The 22,664-nt window shown below is 39.3% G+C and overlaps 1 protein-coding gene across 1 annotated transcript in view; it reads right to left on the bottom strand.

Moving 5' to 3' along the window:
- IPO8 (importin 8) overlaps positions 1–22,664 on the bottom strand; it is a 58,421-nt gene that overhangs the window by 21,065 nt on the left and 14,692 nt on the right. The window contains exons 7-17 of the mRNA XM_015566632.1: positions 21,958–22,047; positions 20,664–20,758; positions 19,974–20,058; positions 18,344–18,478; positions 16,416–16,515; positions 12,260–12,336; positions 11,868–11,984; positions 10,633–10,722; positions 8,154–8,319; positions 6,792–6,952; positions 3,646–3,771 (exon numbers count right to left, since the gene is read on the bottom strand). Of these exons, the coding sequence (XP_015422118.1) occupies positions 3,646–3,771; positions 6,792–6,952; positions 8,154–8,319; positions 10,633–10,722; positions 11,868–11,984; positions 12,260–12,336; positions 16,416–16,515; positions 18,344–18,478; positions 19,974–20,058; positions 20,664–20,758; positions 21,958–22,047 (1,242 nt within the window). The remainder of the gene's footprint in view (positions 1–3,645; positions 3,772–6,791; positions 6,953–8,153; positions 8,320–10,632; positions 10,723–11,867; positions 11,985–12,259; positions 12,337–16,415; positions 16,516–18,343; positions 18,479–19,973; positions 20,059–20,663; positions 20,759–21,957; positions 22,048–22,664) is intronic.

Here is a 22,664-nt window from a genome sequence, read left to right as displayed (position 1 = left end):
GAACTCCCCCCTATCAGGCACAGAGCAGGGTTGATCAGGGGGTTGGGGTGCCTTCCCCTGTCACACACAGAGCTGCAGGGCGATCAGGGGGTTTGGGCACTGCCCCCTGTCATGCTGATCCCGGTGCTGGGAGGCATATTACCCTTTTACTATATAGAATAGAGGCCTGGTACATGGGTGGGGCTGGCCTGTTTGTCCTGAAGGGTGTCCTGGATCAGGCTGGGGGTCCCCACGGGGGTGCCTGGCCAGTCTGGCTGAGGGGCTGAGGGCTGTTTTCAGCTGGTCACACACCCTTCAGGGTGGGGGTCCCCACTGGGGTCCTGGCCAGTCTGGCTGAGGGGCTGAGGGCCGTTTTCAGGCTGGGACTGAAGCTCCCAACTGCTCCGTTTTTCCTTTTTTCTTTTTTTATTCTGGGCCAGCTTTAGCTCTGAGGCCTCGGCTGCTGAAAACAGGTTTCTGGCCTTTGTTTACCGTCTGTATTTGATACAATGTTGCGGTCCGGCTGGCTGAAGCTCTGCTGAGTAAAGCAGGTTTCTGGGGGTGTTTTTAGCTTTTTTATTCGCAGCATAGTTGCTGAGAGTTGCAGTTGAGAGGCTGGCAAGTCAGGCGGAGAACGGAGTTCTCCGTCACTGAAGCAAGCAAGCCTCCCTGTTCGCATCAGCTGCCTGGCTGCCGGCTGCCATCTTGGCTGCCAGTTAATTTGCATATCTCGGCCCTACTCTGTGAGTGACAGGGGGATTAGCCAATGGGAAGGGTAGCGGTCGTACACCAATTACCATGTTTCTCTTTTATTAGTGTAGATATGGAAGACTCACCAAGAAATATTAAGTAACAAGTGGCAGATGAAAATGTACGCTATCATTTTTATTAAAGAAAAATACACATACTCATTTTCTGCCTGGATATAGTAGAGAAAAATCTCTGGAAAGATACAAAACACCTGGTAAAGGAGCCACCTCCTTGAGAGGAGGATGAGATGTCTGGGGAGATGAGATCTCATCCTCCTTTTCACACCTTTTGAATTTTCAACATAGGTTTGTACTAAATATTTTTTAAATAAGAAAAAATTAAAATCCATGATGGATTCCATTTTTCATCTAAGTACCCTATTTCAACTTTTGAAATTATTCTTTAATATTCAACTTAAACTACAGTCTTGAAATTCAAATGATCCAAATTTTTCCATTTAAGCATTTTCTATATATTTAGAACTACTAAGAAAAACTGCACATGCTTAAGATGTTTTAGACTTTCACTTGTGCTCTTCACACAGGAAGTATTTGTACATATATTCATTCACATGTGATTTCCCCTTTCAAAAATAATGTTTTCAAAAATGTTTTAACAAGCTAAAATTTAGTCATAGGACAGGCAATCAGGAAACAAGATTCTGGTTCTTGTTTTGCCCCTAATTATCTATGACAGTGATTTTCAACCAGAGTGCATGCCACAAGAGGCACACTGCTGTGCCTCAAGAATTTTTGAAACATGCAATACCTGCCCTGGCTGGTGTGGCTCAGTTGGTTGGGCATCATCCTGTACACCAAAAGGTGGCAGGTTTGATTCCCGGGCAGGGCTCATACCCAGGTTGCAATCGATTGATGTTTCACTCTCACATTGATGTTTCTCTATCTCTCCCTCTCCCTTCCTCTCTCTCTAAAAAAATCAGTAAAAGCATATCCTCGGGTGAGGATTAAAAAGAAGCAGAACTTAAAAAAACACACACCCCAGCCTTCAGAATTGTGAGAAATAAATGTTTGCTGTTTAAGCAACACACACACCAAAAAAACACACAATACCTGACTATGTAGTCAGGGGCAGTGACCTCTTCTCCCTTAGAATGTCAAATTTAAAACTGACAACAGCCAACACAATAGATGTCCCATGTGAATAAATCAAAATTACACAGATTTTTTGTCAGATAGGCAAAAAGTGTATATTTTTGGTGTGCCACAGAATTTTACTTATTATTTTATGTGTGCCATGATATAAAAAACAAAACAACAACAAAAAAAAAACGTTGAAAATTGCTGATCTAAAACCTAGGTAAGCCATTTAGCTGAAGGTGCTAAGTTTTTTCATCTGTAAGTAAGGAAGATGGATATGATTAGTGCTCTTCAGTTTTACCCCTGACTTGCCTCCCTTGATAATTTCATAGTAACTTCTCATGCTCCTTTAACTTCATTTGAAATTCAAAATAAATGTAATATCAAGAGTAAAAAAATTAAAACAAAAATAGAAAATGCTGTTTTGTTTTCAAAATAATCCTTCTGCTCATTCTACCACTGCCTGTCCTCCACACACATATTTGGGAAAACTGGATGAGGCGATTTCTCAGGTCTCTTCAAATTTAAAATACAAGTTCTACATATAAGGTGAAAGAATTATCCTCAAGTATACTTGCTGTGATTTAATTTGGAACACCTCACTGTTTCCAAGAGTCCCATATAGTTTCAAAAGGATACAAAACTAAAATAATGAATATGGAAATTAAAATTCGCATTGAGCCTTTTAGGTGAAAGAAGGCCAGCCCAGGAAAAGAAGATCAAACCATTTTTAAGAATCTGGTAATCATGTATTGGTATGTGGTAAACACAAGATAAATCAATAGCCACAGCGTTTAACAATGCTATTTAAAGAACTGGCGCCTGCTTTCCCAAATCCTCACTGTATAAAACAAGAGTTGCCATCATTGCTAAGTAAGTCAACTTGAGCTCACAGAAAAACACAATCTAATTTGAATTAAGGAAAGGTTATGTAACACTTGGGGAGGAGAGCAGCGGGTTTTAGGTGGAGATACACTGATATATCATCAGGATGATTTGACTGCAAACCCAAAACTTGATGACCATGAACAAGTCTCTTGTTTTCCACTTCTGCAAAATGGCACCACCATTACGTGCTCCATCCAACTCACAGTGACATGGGTATCATTATATCAGCTAATGCCAAGGTTCCATTGGATATTTATAACATCATTTGCAGGCCATACAAAATGATCAACCTAAAATTTAGCCTGCTACATTTGGTCAAACATTTAATTAACTCACCCCTAATGCCTTGGCAGGGTCAGAAAAAAATGACTTCAGGGGCCTTATATGGCCCCTGGGCCGGACATTCCCCACCCCTGACCTAATGGATGTGAAAGCACTTGATGACTGTCTGCACAATTCTTATCCCAATATTATTCTGGAATTCAGTTCAGGGAAATGATGTTTTAAACTCTTCTTCCCCTCCATCCTCACAATATTGGTTACTCAGAATTTTGTTCCATTACTTAATATTTGCCACTCTGACTGATGGCTATCACTCTCCACTGAGAAGACTACACTATGGATTCAGAAGGCAGAGCTCATGTCTTATACAATTTAGTATTCCCTAAAAACCTACCCTGGCAGATGTCATGTGCTGAACTTAGTTCACTCAGTTCAGAAAAAAGGGATATAGTGTACACTTTATAACCACACGTAATATTTCCCATCAACTATTTTAATATGTCTTTAAAATTCGAGGATAATTTATAAAATCTAGCAACATAACTAAATAGCAATTTAAAAGTCACAATTTTTAAAATTGTGCCCATTGATCATATAAATTTCAGTTAAAGTTACTATAATGACAAAATAAAATACAAAGAAATCCCACCTCTTTATGATCTTCAACAACTGTCAAGATAGTATCAATGGTATGTAAAATTCCCATAGCCATTACTGTTTTGTCTTCAACTTCTTCATATTCATCACTTTGAAGAACTTTGCCAAATATCTCTGCCTATGAAAATAAACATATTCAACAATTAGTAGTTATACTCACTCCTCTATTATGTTAGCAAAAGAGCAGCATCACACATATAAATGTCAGCAACATTATGTATTTTGTGATGTTTTAAATATAGCCATTTTTTCCTTATCTGGCCACTAGAGTGAAATATATACGTTAGCTATTACAATCAGAGAGCTAATACTTAACTCTGGTTGTCATTAAACAAATAGTTCCAAAATCTGGGAAAATTGAAATCTAATAATACTCAAATGAAAAATTCGATAAAAGGTTTAGAAGACAAGGTCAAGGAATCATCTAGAAAATGAAACGAAAAGAACAGATATGGAGAGAGGTAAGGAAATCAGAAACTCAGTCTTGGCCCAATACTCTACATCAGAACTATAGAACAGAAAAAAGAGCAGAGAAAAATTCATCAAAGAAGTAACACAAGAAATTGTCTGAAACTGAAGAAAATGAGTTTCAAGATTCAAAATCCAGAAAGTGAAAATTTAGAAGGCTCACATTAAGGCAAAATCACTATGAAATCTCAGAATATTATAGATAAAATACATTAACCTTAAATGTTATTATATTTAAATCTAATTAACTATAGAAATTAACTGTCAATAGTCGCTTGGCCCCACCTCTCACTATAGCTATTGCTGCAGCAACCACTTCCACAAGGGCTTCCACCAGGTTTGCTCAGGCACAACCTGACATGGTCTTGCCTCAGGCTTGAGCCCTTGCTTCCTGCCCCAGAGCTTCTCTGATCCATGTGCAAACCAGAAGTGCAGGGGAACTAACCACCGATAGGGGGCCACATCTGACCAAAGGAGCAGCAGTTGAAGTATACAGGGTTCTCTCCCCTGAGTTCTGAGCCACATCCATAGTCTCAATAGCATAACCTGGTATTGACTTCTCCTCCTTTGCGGTTCATGACCCTTCCCCACTCCCATTCCCCAGAATTACTTTCTAAATCAACTACCTAGGCTCATAGCTAGTGGAAGAGTTAGACCATACATTAAACACACACACACACACACAATACCACGTCAGTAGTTATGGGTGCTCTAAGGGAAAGTCAAAGGTAGGTAATGGGTTGTGATGAGGAGCTATTTTGCTCACAGTGGTCAGCAAAAGTCTTGGAGGTGGTGGCATCTGAGCAGAATGAGGGGAGGGAGCCAGCCAAATGGATATCTAGAGGGAGTGGCATGTAGAAAGGCCAGGAGGTTGCAAAGAGCGTGGTGACCTCTGAGAATAGCAAGGAAGCCAGAGGGGCTAGAGACTGGTGAGTGAGGGAGAAGAGAGATGTGGGCAGCAAGATGGCAAGGCCAGACAACCTGGGGCTTTGTAGGCAGTCATGTTGGGAAACTCTTGGGGCTTAAACTGATGGCTCTGCTAGGGCCTTGACCTATACCTGGGGCCTGGAAATTTGGGGTATACAGTGGGGCCTTGACTTACGAGTTTAATTCGTTCCGTGATAGAGCTCATAACTCAAATTACTCGTATGTCAAATCAATTTGACAAATCAATTTGCTGGGCTGATATTGTGGCGTTCACTGTGACATTTGCTGCGCCAACTAGTGGTGGGGTATCTGGAGCTGGCTCATAACCCGAATTTTAGCTCGTAACTCAAAGCAAAAAATCGGCCAAGAGACGGCTCGTATCTCGAAAAGCTCATTAGTCAGGACACTCGTAAGTCAAGGCCCCACTGTATTGGGCTTCACATACAGAAAATAGAAAATGAATACCTGAGTGTTCACATGGAAATTGGATCTAGATCTCTGTGTAAAACTGGGACCTAAAAAGGCAGTACACCAAATAAAAAGATGGACTAGAAAATAACTTCACCCCACAGAGACCAGTAGGACATGAGCAGTGTGTGCACAACTTTGTCACAATTTCAAAGGAAACTGCTTGCTTCCCAACTCCTCTTTTTCCAATCCCTGTGGGCTTAAATTCAAGTGTGTTGCTGGTAACTTAGCTTAGGATTGTCCTGCAGTGGTCGGCAAACTCATTAGTCAACAGGGCCAAATGTCAACAGTACAACGATTAAAATTTCTTTTGAGAGCCAAATTTTTTAAACTTAAACTATATAGGTAGGTACATTGTTATTAACTTAATTAGGGTACTCCTAAGGCGTAGGAAGAGCCACACTCAAGGGGCCAAAGAGCTGCATGTGGCTCGCGAGCTACAGTTTGCCGACCATGGTCCTAGGGAATGGTGGGAAGAAACTGGGTGTTTGGGGGACCTTGTCTTCCTGCCTGCTTCCTCCAGACTGTTATTAATATAAGAGAGGAATAAACTATCTTGTTTGAACTATAGAAAAAAAGAGAGCCCAGCAGGCATGACTCAGTGGTTGAGTGTCAACCTATGAACCAGGAGGTCACAATTCAATTCCTGGTCAAGGCACATGCTGGCTCCGTCCTCAGTGTGGGGCATGCGGGAGGCAGCCAATCTATGATTCTCTCTCATCATTGATGTTTCTCTCTCTCCCTCTCCCTCATATGTATATGTATATGTATATGTATATATGAATTAACTGTCAAAATTAGAAGAGCAAACATTTTTACATTAACACTAGAGGCCCAGTGCATGAAATTTGTGCCCTCTGGGGGGGGGGGGTCCCTCAGCCTGGCCTGCACCCTCTCACAGTCCAGGAGTCCTCGGGGAATGTCCGATTGATGGCCAGCAGTTGGACATCCTTAGCACTGCCGCAAAGGCAGGAGAGGCTCCCGCCACCGCCTCTGCACTCACCAGCCATGAGGCCGGCTTCTGGCTAAGCAGCACTCCTCCGGTGGGAGCACACTGACCACCAGGGGGCAGCTCCTGCATTGAGCATCTGCCCCCTGGTGGTCTGTGTGCGTCATAGCAACCAGTCGTTTCACCATTCGGTCCATTTGCATATTAGTCTTTTATTACAGGCTAGATAGGATTACAATTACATATACAACCAAACTCCAAATTTTGCAGTTTAATTTATTTAGATTAGTCAAGGCTTTTATACCAAACAGCCCTCCCAGTCTTACCAAGTGTTGGGTCATATCGACAGCAATGGAGGCTATTTCTTGACTGTATTCACATATCATCTTCTGGATAACATTCGTCACATCATCATTTTCTGTCTCTCTAACAATGTGCAACAGCTCCTGCATAATAGGCCTCACATGTGGCTTCATATACTCCTTAGCTAATGCAATAAAATAAACACAATCACTAAAAAATTAGCCATTCACAAGTGATAAAAGGAATCAACTTGCTCACAAAGGTAAGTGACACAGGGTAATAGGTTCTAAACAGATACTTGCTCTGTGGTAAGTTGCAAAGCTGTACCAAAATAATCTTCATCACTATATATCAATATTCCCCTAAGTAATACAGAGAGAATCAGTCCTGCACAGGAGAGAACTGTCCTGACCAAAATGCCAACAGCCCCCATGTCTTATACAACATGGATATGATACCAGGATACAAGTATAAAAAATAATGTACATAAAACTATGCTCACTGCTGATGGTGCCCATCCCCTGCCCCACCCCATCTCTTCTCACCCTCCTCCCCTCATATTCTTATGCAATATTCAGACCTCCATCAAAACATTGTTGACTAGAGTTAAACTAGATGCATGTTTACTTTCAAAGGATTATTTGACCTTTGGACAGCATATTCTTCTAAACAAACAAATGAGATATCTGAGTTCTCACTCACTAGAAATATTACTTGCTACTTTCAGAAGTAGCAGAACCACAGAATCCTAGAGTTGAAAGGATCTTGAAGCTATCTACTCCAACCCCCTGAATTTAAATGTATTAGATATCCAAGTGATGACAAATCATGTGCCTTGCCCAGCTTTATATGCAAACTAGAGGCCTGGTGCACGAAATTCATGCATGGGTAGGGTCCCTAGGCCTGGCCGGCGATCAGGGCCGATTGGGGCCTTCAGGCTGCTGGCCAAGGCCTTCCTTCATTCCATGCCGCCCCCTGGTGGTTAGCACACGTCATAGCGAGCGATCAAACTCCTGGTCTCCGGGTAGAACTCTTGAGGGGACAATTTGCATATTAGGCTTTTTTATATATAGACTGGTAGCACAATCAAAATTAGACACCAGTTCTCTTAATTCCCAGTCCACCTAATACCCAACAATTATCAACTTGTTCCCTAATCTAAAAGTTTTCTGGAAACCATAGTCAAAAGGAATTCCCAAAAAAGGTCAAAAGTAAACTTCTATAAAACTGTGAGGGGCAAAAGTTCAGAAATCTAAACCCTAAACCTTAAGACTTAAAGAATTATTCTTAGTAGGAAAGAAAATGAATAAGACTATTTAAGAAGGCCACGTCCAAAAATAAATAAACAAACAAACAAATATTCTAAAAGGTGTTTTTGGTTTTACCTTGTGTCTGGTTAGAAATTAATGACTGAAGAGCAAGGGCAGCTTCAACTTTGACGGGCATCTCCTTATCTTCAATCAAGCTCTTCTTTGCTAGTTCAAGTGCATTTCTTAGATTGAGCTCATTATGAAACTTCAAAGAACTAAATGCATGAAGTACCCAACAGGACTATGTTACAAGGAGAAAGTAAATAGGAAACTATTAGGATTACGGCATTCTATAATAATGTCATGCATAACTTCTTACTAATTAAAATGTCATTAATTCTACCACGTACTATTTGTTTTTTAAAGGGTAGCATATAAGCCTTAGTTGCTAATTTCTGGATTTCTCTGTTGTTTTATGTTTTTTAAAAAAGGCAGTTGGATTACTTCTAAATTACCTATATGCAATAGCATTTTTCACAGGAAAAAGAAAACAGAGCCAAATTTAAGTGTCTCTGAGGAAAAAATGTCCACCCTTTTTCAAACATAAATCCGAGCCCCTATGCTTGAATTGCCTTCAAGTTTGTGAACCATGTACTGAATAAATTCAGAGAACTTGCCCTGAAAAAAAAGTCCTGTTTATGCTTTTAATAAATATTATGATTCATAACTAATTTATTATTTACATGTAAAAGCTACTACAAACCAATGTTTGACATTTATTTGCTGGCCTTTACAGCAAACAAATGAAACATTATTTTCCCTTACACTACAGCAAACTCCCTTTTTTTCACTCACATAGGTACAAAGAATTTAAACCTTGTGTAGATTACCAAATTTTAAACTCCTAGACCACAAAATCATATTACTTTCTTAAATTCTCTACATGCATAAAACACAATCAACAGTTGAATTACTAAAGACTTTTATCAAGAGAATTACAATTTATACATCCTCTCAAAAATAGAAGCCTACCTGTAAAAATATTTGCGTGGCCTCAACATCTCTAATCTACATTTGCCCAAATATTTCTCCAATGATGATTATCTTCTGTTCATAAAATGCTTTGAAATGCATAAGGTATTATTAATATACTAGAGGCCCAATGCACAAAAATTTGTGCACTCGGGGGGGCGGGGGGGGCCTCAGCCCAGCCTATGCCCTCTTGCAATCTGGGACCCTTCGGAGGATGTCCACCTGCTGGCTTAGGCCTGCTCCCTAGGGGATTGGGCCCAAACTGGCAGTCAGGCATCCCTCTGGCAGCCCGGCAGCCCTCGGGGGATGTCCACTTGCCAGCAGGGAGCAGACCTAAGCTGCAGTCGGACATCCTTAGTGCTGCTGAGGAGGTGGGAGAGGCTCCCACCACCACCGCTGCACTGGCAGCGGTCAGCCTGCCTTGTGGCTGAGCAGAGCTCCCCCTGTGGGAGCACACTGACCACCAGAAGACAGCTCCTGGATTGAGCATCTGCCCCCTGGTGGTCAGTGTGTGTCATAGTGACCAGTCATTCCCAGTCGTTCTGCTATTAGGGTCAATTTGCATATTACCTTTTATTATATAGGATAGAGGCCTGGTGCATGGGTGGGGGCCAGCTGGTTTGCCCTGCAGGGTGTCCCGGGTCGGGGGGGGCGGAGGGGGGTTCCCGCTGGGGTGCCTGGCCAGCCTGGGTGAGGGGCTGAGGGCCGTTTTCAGGCTGGCCAAGCCCCCCTGGCGATGGAAGATCCCAGCCTCTCCTTTTTTTCTTTTTTTTTTCTGTTTTTATTCTGGGATTTATTTAGCTTCTGTAATTGAAACTTTGTTGCCTTTTGTGGAGGCTACAGCTGGGCGCAGGAAGCTTGGCTTCCTCCATCACTGGAGCAACCAAGCCTCTTGCTTGCTCTAACTCCGTGCATCACTGGAGCAACCAAGCCTCTTGCTCGCTCCAACTCCGTGCCTGCCGGCTGCCATCTTGGTTGGGTTAATTTGCATATAGTCACTCTGATTGGCTGGTGGACGTGGCTTAAGGAGTAGCAAAGGTATGGTCAGTTTGCATGTTTGTCTTTTATTAGTGTAGATGTTGTGCTTAGCAAGAAATTTGTGTGTTGACGTAGTTATAAATACTAGGCTCTTAAATTAAAATTCTAGTTTTATTTCTTTCTCCATAAAATATATTGATTCTAGAAGTAATACACACTTAGAACACAAATAAGTTTACATGGATTATTAATTTCTTCACTCTACTAAGGTATATCTACCTAACATGCTGGAAATCATAATCAAGTTTTTAGCTAAACTAGAATTTCATGCTTTTTGTGGACACTGAAAATTAACCAGTTTCTGAATTTCCATTGTACCATTGCAGTAACATCATCACTCCTTACATGTTTTGCATATGCAGGAAGTGAGGGTGGGATAAAAAATGAAAACAGTTGGAATTAAAATCCATAAATCCCTCTATCTACTAGTTTCTTCTTTAGTCAGTGTGCCTCAATATGTGTCAATTTATCCAAAAACATTTAGTTCAATAATTATCTTAAAATGAAGATTTTAAGATATATAATGGAAATATGGAAAACTTACTCTAGCTCGAAGATATCCCAGATTAGACAATAATAATGGAAATACATGATTCTGCAGCAACAACTCCATTTGATCCTTGAATAAACTCTTCTGTTAGGAAATAGAAATTAAGTTTCAACTTATATATCCTAATAAAGTATGTTTATTATGACTTACACTTATTATACTTCTATTTCCAATTTTGTAAAACTATTTCACTGATATATTGCATGTTTTAAAACAAGACAAAAATAGCCCTGGCCTGTGTGGTTCAGTTGGTTGAGCATCATACCATGCACCAAAAGGTTGCTGGTTCAATCAGATTTTTGGGCTTGATCCCAGGTGAGAGGGTGTGCAGGAGGCAGCCAATCAATGTTTCTCTCCCTCCCTCCCTTCTTCTTTCTCTCTAAAGTCAATTTTTTTAAAAAAATTATTTTTTTTTAAAGATGCCCATCCGGTGTGGCTCAGTGGTTGAGTGTCAACATTTTAACTAGGAGGTCACAGTTCAATTCCTGATCAGGGCACATGCCCAGGCTGCAGGCTCAGTCTCCAGTGGGGGATGTGCAGGAGGAGGCCAAAAAATGATTCTCTCTCATCATTGATATTTCTCTCTCTCTCTCCCTCTCCCTTCCTTTTTGAAATCAATAAAAATATATTTTTTAAAAAAGAGACAAAAACAGTACTTTAAATATAATTTGATGCTGATTGATTTTGGTAAGAACAAAGTCAAAAGTTCTTTTTAACTCAAGATACAGGTGACAAAAAGAATATTTACAGTCAACTCAATTATGCAGAAGCAGTCACCAGTTTTAAACTATTCATAACTTTCATATTCTCACATTTTTCAGTGCTTCACAGTTTTAAGTAAATTAAATTATAAGTAACTTGAGAGCATTATGCTAAGTGAAATAAGCCAGTCAATAAAGGAAAAATACCACATGATCTCACTTATTTATGGATATTAAAGACCATTATAAATTTATGAACAAAAATAAATACAGAGGCAGAGCAGCCTCGAACAGACTGTCAAACTACAGCGGGAAGGCCGGGGAGGGTTGGGGGGCAGAAGGGGAGGGTAAGAGATCAACCAAAGGACTTATATGCATGCATATAAGCATAACCAATGGACATAAGACACTGGGGGGGTAGGGAAGGCCAGGGGATTGTCAAGGGCGGGGAAAAACGGAGACATATGTAATACTCTTTGTAATACTTTCAGCAATAAAACAATTTAAAAAAATTATAAGTAACTTAACCTTCAATAAAATATCAGCTAGGGAACCAATCACATGCAGGGCTCCATCTTTCTTCCTCGGGTCAAAGTTTGGGTCTGTTAGGATTTGATAACAGAATGCCATCATTTTTGGCAAGACCTAAAGAAATAGAAGAATTCATTTCAGTCTATATTAGCTTTCCTTGTATTACTACAGTATTATTTATATACAATGTACAAATTTTCAAAATTAAAGCATTTTACTGTGTTTCATAAAGTATTTATAATGAAGAAAACAAAATAACCTTTTGGCCTCACTAGGATAATAAAATATTCTTAAAGTGACAGATTATAACTAATAAGACAATTTTTCAAATACTAGGGTTATATTAGAGTATCAAATCAACACAGGATTTAAAAAGAATAACTATGTACCTCTTTTCTTTTCTTTGCAGCAGTATATAAGAGAGTCTGGGCTGCTGTGGTAGGAGATGCATAATCTTCAAAAATGTCTAAGATTTTAAAAGATTAAATCATTTTAGTAAAAATACAATTACTTAATACGGATTTTAAATCTGATTAATCACTATTCCAAAATCAAGAAAAAACAACGGTCCACATATGACATTGCTTTACAGAATAAAAAAAAGCTAGAAAGATACATTGTCTGTGTTTTCTCTAAGGGTATATCATCAAGTGTTTTCATGCACAAGAGTATATATCAAACTCTACGGGGCTTACCTTTTTGAACAACCATATATACATAACCCTAATATGCAAATAGACCAAACAGCAGAACAACCAAACAACCGAATAACCGGTCACTATAATGTGCGCTGACCACCAGGGGGTGCGTGTGAAACATGGCGGGCATCAGCTGTGACAGGATGGTGAGCAGGTGAGCAGGGGCAGCAGACCAAGGCGGGGCACCGGTTGCTGTCATCAGGGCCTCTGGTGGTTACTGAAAATTCTTTGCTCCCATGCACTGCGGTCCCACCCAGCACTCACAGCTGCTGCCAGTGCCAGCCCTGTTCACACCCACTGTTGGCACCGTAGCAGCCACTCACACCTGCTGCTGACACCCAGCACTGGCCCCAATCGCTCAGCGCCATCAGCAAGTGCAAGCAGCGGCTGCCGGCCCAGATGGCCCCTCAGGGCTTCTCCACCTCTCCCTGCTCCTGAGGGGAGATCAGGGCTGGCAGCTGCCTCTCACACCCACTGCCAGCAATGGCCCCACTCACACCTGGAGCGTGCACCAGAGCCGCCACTCACACTCACACTCACTGCTGGCGCCTGGCACCAGCCTCAACTGCTTCGCGCCATCAGAGGGTGCAAGCAGAGCCGACACTGTCAGCATGTGGGAGTGGCAGGGGTGGGAGCAGGGCTGCCGGCAGACAGGGGACTGGGGGCCGTGGTGGGAGGGGCCAGGCAAGGGCGTGGAGGATCGGCTGAGACCCACCCCTGTGCCCACTGCAGCCTCACGGCCCACACCGTGCACAAATTTGTGCACTGGGCCCCTAGTAGTAAAGAAATACATTAAATACATTTTAGGCATAGCTGCTTCACAGAGGATAGGAAAAGTGCTGAATCTATCAAAAAACAATAAAGATTTATTTAGTGTTTACTATGTGCCAGGCATTGTTTGTTGGCTCTGGGGACACAAAGATCAAACAAAAATAGTTCATGGAGTTTATAAAGTGAGAGTAAGGAACATTCTACACATATACACACATGCACATATAATAGGTCAGGCTAAGAACAAATGTACAGCAGGGTAAAGAGAAACATGGAAAATGTGAAGTGCTACTTTAAATAGGGTGTCAGGGAAAGCCTCTCCAATTCTCAATTAAGGTAACACTTAAGTAGAAATTGAAGGAGAAATCTCTACAAGGAACTCTAAAGATGAAACAGAGGAAACAGCAAGTGTAAAAGTCCTGAGGGATTGCTGGATAGCTCTTGGCCCTGTCAACAAGTATTCAAGGGGTATCTGTTTGAATATACACGTATGTAAAACACAGCAGGTATTCAAAGGGAATTTGTTTGAATATACACGTATGTAAAACAGATCACTTAACTACATGAAAATTTCAGAATAGGCAGTTTTATGTAAGAATATGAAAACTTGATAAGTATCTGATATATCCATATTTAAATATAAAAATAAAACCAAATCTACGTCTTTGCCTCAAAATATAAAACACAAACATGATAATACTAACAACTCACATTTACTGAGTACTTACTCTGTGGCAGGCACTATACTAAGGTTTTTCCCAGCACGTAGCATTCTACACTAAGCTGTTAAATAACTAACTATGTGTATTATCCCACTTACTCCATCCAGCACTATTGTCATTGCCTGCTTTATAGCTGAAAACATTGCATCTCAGAGGCATTAAGTGCTGTGCCCATAGTCCCTCGAGTGAGTGACCAAGCCAGCACCACACCCAGGTTGCCTTAACATCAAAGTCTGAGCTCCTGTACTTTATACCAAATCCAAAAGCTTCATTATTAGAAGCAGATAATACCTTTAGATAGGAAAGTTTTGTTCATATAAACTACTGCAAGTGACAAAAATATAAAAAGAAAATAAATGCCATAGCTGTTCTTCCTATAGTTATCCCAAAGTAAAATATACATGCTATTAATAAAAGCCTATGTCAGCAGTTCTCAACCTGGGGGTCGCAACCCCTTTGGCAGTCGAATGACCCTTTCACAGGGGTCACCTAAGACCATCCTGCATATTAGATATTTACATTACGATTCATAACAATAGCAACATTACAGTTATGAAGTAGCAACAAAAATAATTTTATGGTTGGGTCACAACATGAGGAACTGTATTTAAAGGGCCAGAAGGTTGAGAACCACTGGCCTATGTGGTTGTCACGCCCTCACGCCGTGACGCTCTCATGCCCCAACGAGCAATGACCAGGAGGCTGCGTGCACAGCGGGCATGAGTGGGCAGTCAGGGCTGCGGGTGCACGTGGGTGGGTGGGGGCTTGATGCTGCATGTGTGGCATGGAGGCAGGGTCGTGGCTTCAGCCTACCTCTTTGGGGCAATCCATTGAGGAGCCCTGGATGGGTGGGCGGGGCCTACCTCTTTGGGGCGATCGATCATGGGGCTCCCTCACTATGAGAGGGCACAGGCCAGGCTGGGGGAACACCCCGCCTCCGCCCCAAGTGCACTAATTTCATGCACCGGGCCTCTAGTATCAAATAATGGCCATTGCATTCTAGTTCCCAGAAGGAAATGGTTAAAGAAAAAGCATTTCAGCTAGTCTTGAGTTATCCACATTCTCTTCTAGTCAATAAAATGTAAATTCTGTCAATCAACACTCATAGCTCTTAATTATTTTATTTCTAAAAACTTCATATCTTATTTTATATGAAGAATAAGTGAAATAATGGTAGCTTTCTGAAAGCTAAACACTCTGCACATTACAAAAAATAAAGGTATCACAGAAAAGATAAACACTGAAAGAACATAATGAAAAAGAGAAGACTGGCTAATCACTCTGTTCCTAGAAAATCAAAAGCACCAGGAAGAGAGGAAATCATGTCCACGTGTAATGATTTTTAAAAGGAAAGAGTAGAATGGAGGGATAAAGCAAATGGTAAATATCATTTCTCATTCATTGGCTTTTCCTGTACTTTGTCTCTGGATAAGAGGCACTTCCTCATTTACTGAATCAAATAGTACTAACACAGAGCACTGTAAAAACAATCTAGCATCTACACCAGTAGCATCGATACCAGTAGGCTTAACTCAAGTAGCCAGAGACACCTGGTCCACAAGGGAAAGCAATGCATTGCCAGTTTTATCAATTATTTATTTCAACATTTATTGAAGACATACTAGAGCCAAACACTAGTAGAGGACTGTAGAGATGTAGAAGGAATGAAGAATGCAAAATAAAGCAAATAAATAAGATGCAGCCCCTGACCTCAGATAGCTCTAAGTTGTGGGAGAAACTGAGGTACACAAATAACATTTCACTATGTGAAGGGTTTGAGTATTCCATGAAGCAATTAATTCAAACCAGAGATACGGAAATGAACTCAGGCAATCTACACAGTTCAAGAGCTTCCAGGAAAATCCAAGCTAAATGGACCCTCCTCCCCTTCCCAGAGAACTGGGCCACATAGTGCAACCACTGTAGGTAATCTCATTCCCTTGTGGAAAACTTTATCTTTAAGATAAGGAGGCAAACTAAATTGGGGTGCTCTTAAAATATGCAGAATTCCAAAGGATCTGCCAGACTGAGCACAATCTACAAATGGATACCCCAAAAGGCTCAGAGAGGGATGGTCCCTGCAGATCAGCATCACAATAGAAAAGATTACAGATGGCGCCAAGACTGCTTCAGCCCATAGCATGGATACATAAAGCAGCTTTTCATCTCCCACACCCAAAGGCCTCAAGTTCATTGGTTCAACAGAACATCAAACTCTCAGGAGTTTCAAAGGTTATCGTGCAAAGCAGAACTTAGGGAATTTAACAAAGTAATAAAATCTCCTTAAAATACAAATTTAGGTCTATTACTTTATGTGTCTAGGAACTAACGAGGAAAAAAAACATCTCAATTACCGAATTTCATCCTTATGTACTCATAGGGATCTTCTTGCCACAGCTCCTCATCCTCATCTTTATAACACATCACAGAAAAAATCACATCTTCAGAGATATTCTGAGAAGGAAAAAAACAAAACAGCAACTGGGTATAGCTATTCAAATTTGGGTTACACTAATAATGGATTTACTGACTGCCTTTATGGTGTTAGTTTTCCAAACTGCACTATTAATCTTCCTATTAAGCTTGCAGCAGCTAAGGTGGGAGCAGGAAAGCAAGAGCTTAGAGTGAGGGTAGAGGGTGAGGGGATGAGGGAGTGAAAGGTTGGGTTAAACATAAGTTTGTTTTTAAACAACAATTGATTAAAGACATAGAGAAAGATGAATGTAAATGCTATTTTTTGAAGCAACAGAAAGGATAATAAAGTTTTACTAACAAATCAGTAGTAAGCATACCTTGACTCTTTAAGAAGAAATAAATATCAAGCAAAGGTTATATTTACTATTATATATCTTTTTTGCGCATTTTTACATTTCCATTTTGGTTCTAAATGTCAACATATCAACAATATTAAAATTTTCTTTTCTTCCATTTACAAAAACCTAATTTCCTACTCTACAAATGCAGGTTTCAGGGGGAAAAGAAAAAACCATATCTGTATGTCCACTGCTGCTAATGCTCTACTAAAGTCCTTTTGTGCTCCAGCAATTACATATGTAAAAACAGAACCATCTCACCCTGGCCAGTGTGGATCAGTTGGCTGGAGCATCATTCCATACACCAAAGGTGCGGAGTTTAATTCCCAGTCAAGGCACACACGGGGAAGGCAAGATCAATGTCTCTCTCTGTCTCTGTCTCTCTCTCTCTCTCTCCCTTCCTCTTTCTCTAAAATTAACAAGCATGTCCTCAGATGAGAATTAAAAAAAACAAAAACCACAGAACCACCTTTTAAATAAATTAAGTATTTCTAAGAGAAAAAATTCAGCCTAAGGATCCGTTTCTTATTCCTACATTACAGTCATGTAAAATTAAGGTCAAAGTCATCAAGCAGAAAATATACTATCGCATTTAATCCTTACTTTACAGAAACACAGCAAATAAAATGAAACTAGTTATCTATTAATTGCAAAGAAATGACCCCTTTTTGATCAAGGAGATTAGGCAAATATAATTAAGATGTCCACAGAAAACAATGCAAAAAATATTATATTGTTAAGACCTGTAATATGATAACACTAACTGAATTCTAACCTGGACACCAAAGGCAAAGAAAAGGAATTTCTTTTTCTTTTTAGATACCATCTTAGAGATTAGAATTCAAGAATTTACAGTTTTAAGGGGAAAAATTTCCATTCCTGACATTGTTGAATTACCCAAAATTGTCTGCATGCAAATAGGAATTTATTTATGAATGGCCTATAATTTTTCATTCTCATTTGTCCTTTGATTAAATAACAATGTGGAATTCTATCTTTTTTTTTAATATATTTTATTGATTTTTTACAGAGAGGAAGGGAGAGGGATAGAGAGCCAGAAACATCGATGAGAGAGAAACATCGATCAGCTGCCTCCTGCACACTCCCTACTGGGGATGTGCCTGCAACCAAGGTACATGCCCTTGACCAGAATCGAACCTGGGACCCTTGAGTCTGCAGGCTGACGCTCTATCCACTGAGCCAAACCGGTTAGGGCGAATTCTATCTTTAAGTAAACAATTAAGCAAGGTCAACTGAATCCAAGTCCTCCAACTCATAAAACTTGGAAGTTTTCACTCTTCTCATACTTAAATTTCCAAGCCCTTCATATGAGATACGACTGCACTCATTTGTAATTATTAATGGAAATAAAAATATATTCAGCATAAAATATGGAATTAGTAACACTTTGTCTAGAAAACCGAATTTAACCAGAGAATAATTTTAGAGAACTGCTCCCTGACACTCACCTGTATGTGTGGCTTCATCTGCTTCCACGTTACAGAGTGAACAACCCCTTGGTTGAGATAGTTGAATGCTTGCTGAAGAACCCGAGGAGCGATGTACTCTTTCTGTCTATATTGGTCTAAAATTTTTAGTAGTACCTATAGGAAAATGGGAAGAGAATATGTATAATTTTAAAGTTAAGGGGAGGGGCATTTAAGGCATAACCTAAAACCCAGAATGCATAAAGACAAAAACTAACAGATGTTAAGGGAAGTCGATATTTTGTGAGAAAGGTCCGGGGCAGTTTTAATTATTAGACAGGGTCATGTTATATGGAACAGTGCCTCACTGTAATTTCCAGCCATGTGTCCTACTTCTAACCTATGGAACTACTCAGAGTAAGTCTTCGCCCTATTCCACATACTAGTTATTCAAATACATTAAGACTTCTGTTAAAAAAACAACAACAGACTTGACTAAATGAACATTGAAAACAACCATACAGCAAAAGACAGCACAAACAGATTTTAACATTTGATAAAGGTGCATTTCAAACCAGGAGAGAAACAGTTAAATTATCAAAAAAATAGAAGACATCTGGCATGTTCAGGGTGGTACGGCCGTGGACTCAAATAAATAGTATTGGGACAACTATATTAACCCTCTGAACAAAAATGAAGTTGATTCCCTAACTAAACTTCATACCAAAATAAATTCTAGATGGCAAAATATTTAAACAAACAAACAAAAAATGAAAGCATAAAATTCCTATTAGAAAATATGGAAGAATTTTCTTTTAGAATCTCAGACAACGGAAAGTCTTTATAAACATAACACCAAACTGAGAAATTATTTTTTTAAAGATTGATTAAAAAGAGAGAGACTGTTTATATGGAAGGAGCCATGCCCAAAGCAGCCATGACCATCCCAAGGACCCTCAGTCAGAGGTAATAAAAAAAGTCCAAGGCTTCTAATATCTGGTCTCCAGAGTTCTGCCCTATCGCAAGCCTATTAAATGAACTGGTGAATAAATAAAAAAGGGTTCTTTCAAAACAAGTACAGAACTTATAAATTCAGAACATAAATTCAGTTCAAGTTGTGTAAAATCCAGGTTGATAAAAGTGTCAGAGTCCTGCCAACATCTCTGCAGTGTTCAGCAATGCAGGCTAAAAATGGATGCTGTTCTTTCACTGCATAGAAATGGTTCCCAAACTTCCATAAAAAATGTGTAAGTTCTCAGCTGAAATTCTTAACTTCTAAGCTCAGCTTCTCTTGAAATAGATTAATTCGTATTCCATGAACTCTTATGATATAAAAGCTTAGAATAAAGAGGTGAGGCTCAAAGAAATAGAGGGTAGGAAACTCATAGGAAGTCAGAACGTTAATAGAAGAATCCAATCTAATACTAGTGACTGCTGCAGTAGGATCAACAAACTTACAAGGTTTGAGTCCAGCCTCTAGCTGTCTAGAAGGGCACTTCTTGTAGCAGCTGCCTAGGCCACTGGGCTCTAAAACTAATTGCAGTGCATTAAACTCCCAGAGCTACCATTTCATCCCCTATCAATATGTAACATGATAATATGTTTGTAACCTACTTTTATATAGCTAGAAATGCCTTAACTACTTCTATTTTAAAAGCGTTAAGTTTATTACCTGCTGAATTCCCACTGCATAGGTTTTCAAAAAGAATTCAGAAAATTCAAAGTATTCTTTTGTGACATTTCCTGGGCTTCCATATCTTAAAATAGAAAGAGAAAATGTTTAAATACTGTGAATTGTTTAAACCAGCATGGCCACTAGTTTAAATACAGTCCCTTGTTGAAAGATGCATTCTATTGGGGCAGAAAACTGACACTTTCTCTTCTTTTCACAAGCCCCAAAAGGAAATCATGAAAAGCTATCCTTCGACTCTGGGTCATACTTAAAATTTCAGACAGAAACTTTCACCTATTTAATTAACGATGATCCCCTAAATGTGAAATATTTCAAATAAAGTTATATCTAACATATGTTTTCCAATAAATGCTTCTATAAATGACTAACTTTCCTATGGAGCTGAATTACTAAGCACCTTCTTGTACAATTCCTGGATATTTCCAATAAGCTAAACAATGTCATTTTCCATTCTTTTTATAGAAAAATAGAAAGATTCAGAGAAGACTGAGCACCTCATTATGATCTCAAAGTCAATGATCACAATTAAAACAGAGGGTGACTTTTTGCCCTCTATGGCACTAAAGACAAATAACCATATACTCTGGGCCATCAAGGGACCTATTCAACTTTATTATATCCAATACTGCGATACTGACCTAAGAGCATAAATCTAATACAGAGAATTACCGTTCAAAAAGGCGAGCTACAATATGCAGCGCCCACTTCTTACACTTCCACCAGACTAGTTCTGGTCGATCATCCTCATCAATTTGCATAGTCTCCTAAAAGGACAAAAACACCCAGATGACATTTCTGCATAACAAAAGGTTTATGTCAATAACAGGCAGAATAAATCTTGCTATAGACCAAGTAATATTAATTGTGAATTTAGATTGCCATATAAATGCAAATTCCTTCTTAAAAAATTGCAAGGTAGACATTAAATAAGCAAAGTAAATTTTAACTAACCAATGCTGCAGTTCACATTTATCTCCCATCTTCAAAAGGCCCAAATAAGTAGAAAACAAATACAAAATACCAATTCACTTGAGGAAACTCTGGGATGACAGAAAGGTCCTACCATGTCATCTGGAGCTGGGTGACAGTAACACAAGTGCATGTTTGCCATAATTCACTGAGCTGTTCAATAAGTTCTGTGCATTTATGTATATAACTTAAACTTAAATATAATTTGTCCCAAAATATGAATAAGAGAAAAGTACTGCGCATTTGAAGACAACCTTAAATGTTAACATATTTTATATTTTTTAATTGAATTGAATTAGTTATCTCAGTGAATTTGATAAGTGAACTATAGCATCACTGTTATTGCAGATAAAAATGAGACACCATCTTTCACCCATCACACTGGCAACTTAGACTTTTATGTAAAATATTCTCAGTCACTGGTTATTGAAGTGTGAGCCAGGGCAATGTTTCTGGAGAGTACTTTGCAGGATCTGTCAAAGTCTTAAACCTTCCAGGAGTTAATCCAAAGAAAATAATCATGTATGTGCATAAAAATTTAAACTACATCCTTATAGTTAAAATACTAAAAAACTAAAACAATCTAAATGCCCAGCAAATGAAGCATTCAACAAAAATGATAGAGTTTAAAAACATTTGTATCATAAAAAATATTTATAAAAGATTTTAAGTGATAAATAAATTTCAAATCAGTGCCTACGTATACCATTTTTATAAATAAAAGATGGTTGCATATAGACACAGAGAAAAAAAAGGCTAGAAGAATAAATACCAGTTCTCAAAAATGTTTTTTAGCATTTTAGTAAGAAAAAGGTAGTTATTTTATTTGTTTTGCTTACCTGGACAGTCCCAACATGAATATGTCTTATTAATTATTTTTACTACAGTAGTAATTTTTTTTCCCCAGATAGGCTAAGATCATAAATCAGTTTACCACAAATATCCCAAACCCACATTTTCACAGTTTTTCTTAGGAACAGAAGCTCTTTCTTACAGGGGGAACTGTCCTGTCAATAATAGCTCGAAAGATCTCCATCCACGTTGTCATGGTTTGGTTATTCACCAGCTGAAGAGGCAATGCATACTGAAAACAAAAGAACATCACCGTCAGCAGTCATTCCTCCCTCTACAAGCCAGCAATCTCAGCTATACTGGAAGGTTGAAATACATGAAATGGCTAACGTTTGACCATGAAAAGAGTAATTTCATATGGTTCAATCTAAAATTTAATTTTGAATTTAAAATCTAGAAGTAGATATGCTATGAATTGTTCCCTCTGAGCTACTATTTTAAATGAAAAAAAATTTTAATACAGTAAGGTCTCATTTATTCAGCATGAGATTCCAGGTAAGTGATTTTTACCATTTACCCCTTTTGTCAAACTTTTCACTTCAACCACTTTTTTCCCAATTTTATTGAGATACTAGTGATTCAGTGCACAGATTCATGTATATTGAAAGGAAATTATTTAGAAGAAATATGTTAATATCACTATTGGCCCTTTCTCTAAATAGAAGTGTTAACCAAATTCACGATCAACAATGACAGATCAGCCGAAACCAGTTTGGCTCAGTGGATAGAGCGTCGGCCTGCGGACTGAAGGGTCCCGGGTTCGATTCCGGTCAAGGGCATGTACCTGGGTTGCGGGCACATCCCCAGTAGGAGATGTGCAGGAGGCAGCTGATCGATGTTTCTCTCTCA

The sequence above is a fragment of the Myotis davidii genome, unplaced genomic scaffold (genome assembly GCF_000327345.1).
Source record: "Myotis davidii unplaced genomic scaffold, ASM32734v1 scaffold902, whole genome shotgun sequence".
Classification (NCBI taxonomy): Eukaryota; Metazoa; Chordata; class Mammalia; order Chiroptera; family Vespertilionidae; genus Myotis; species Myotis davidii.
Note: the sequence above shows the minus strand (reverse complement) of the source record. Positions and strands in the feature narration are given on the sequence as shown.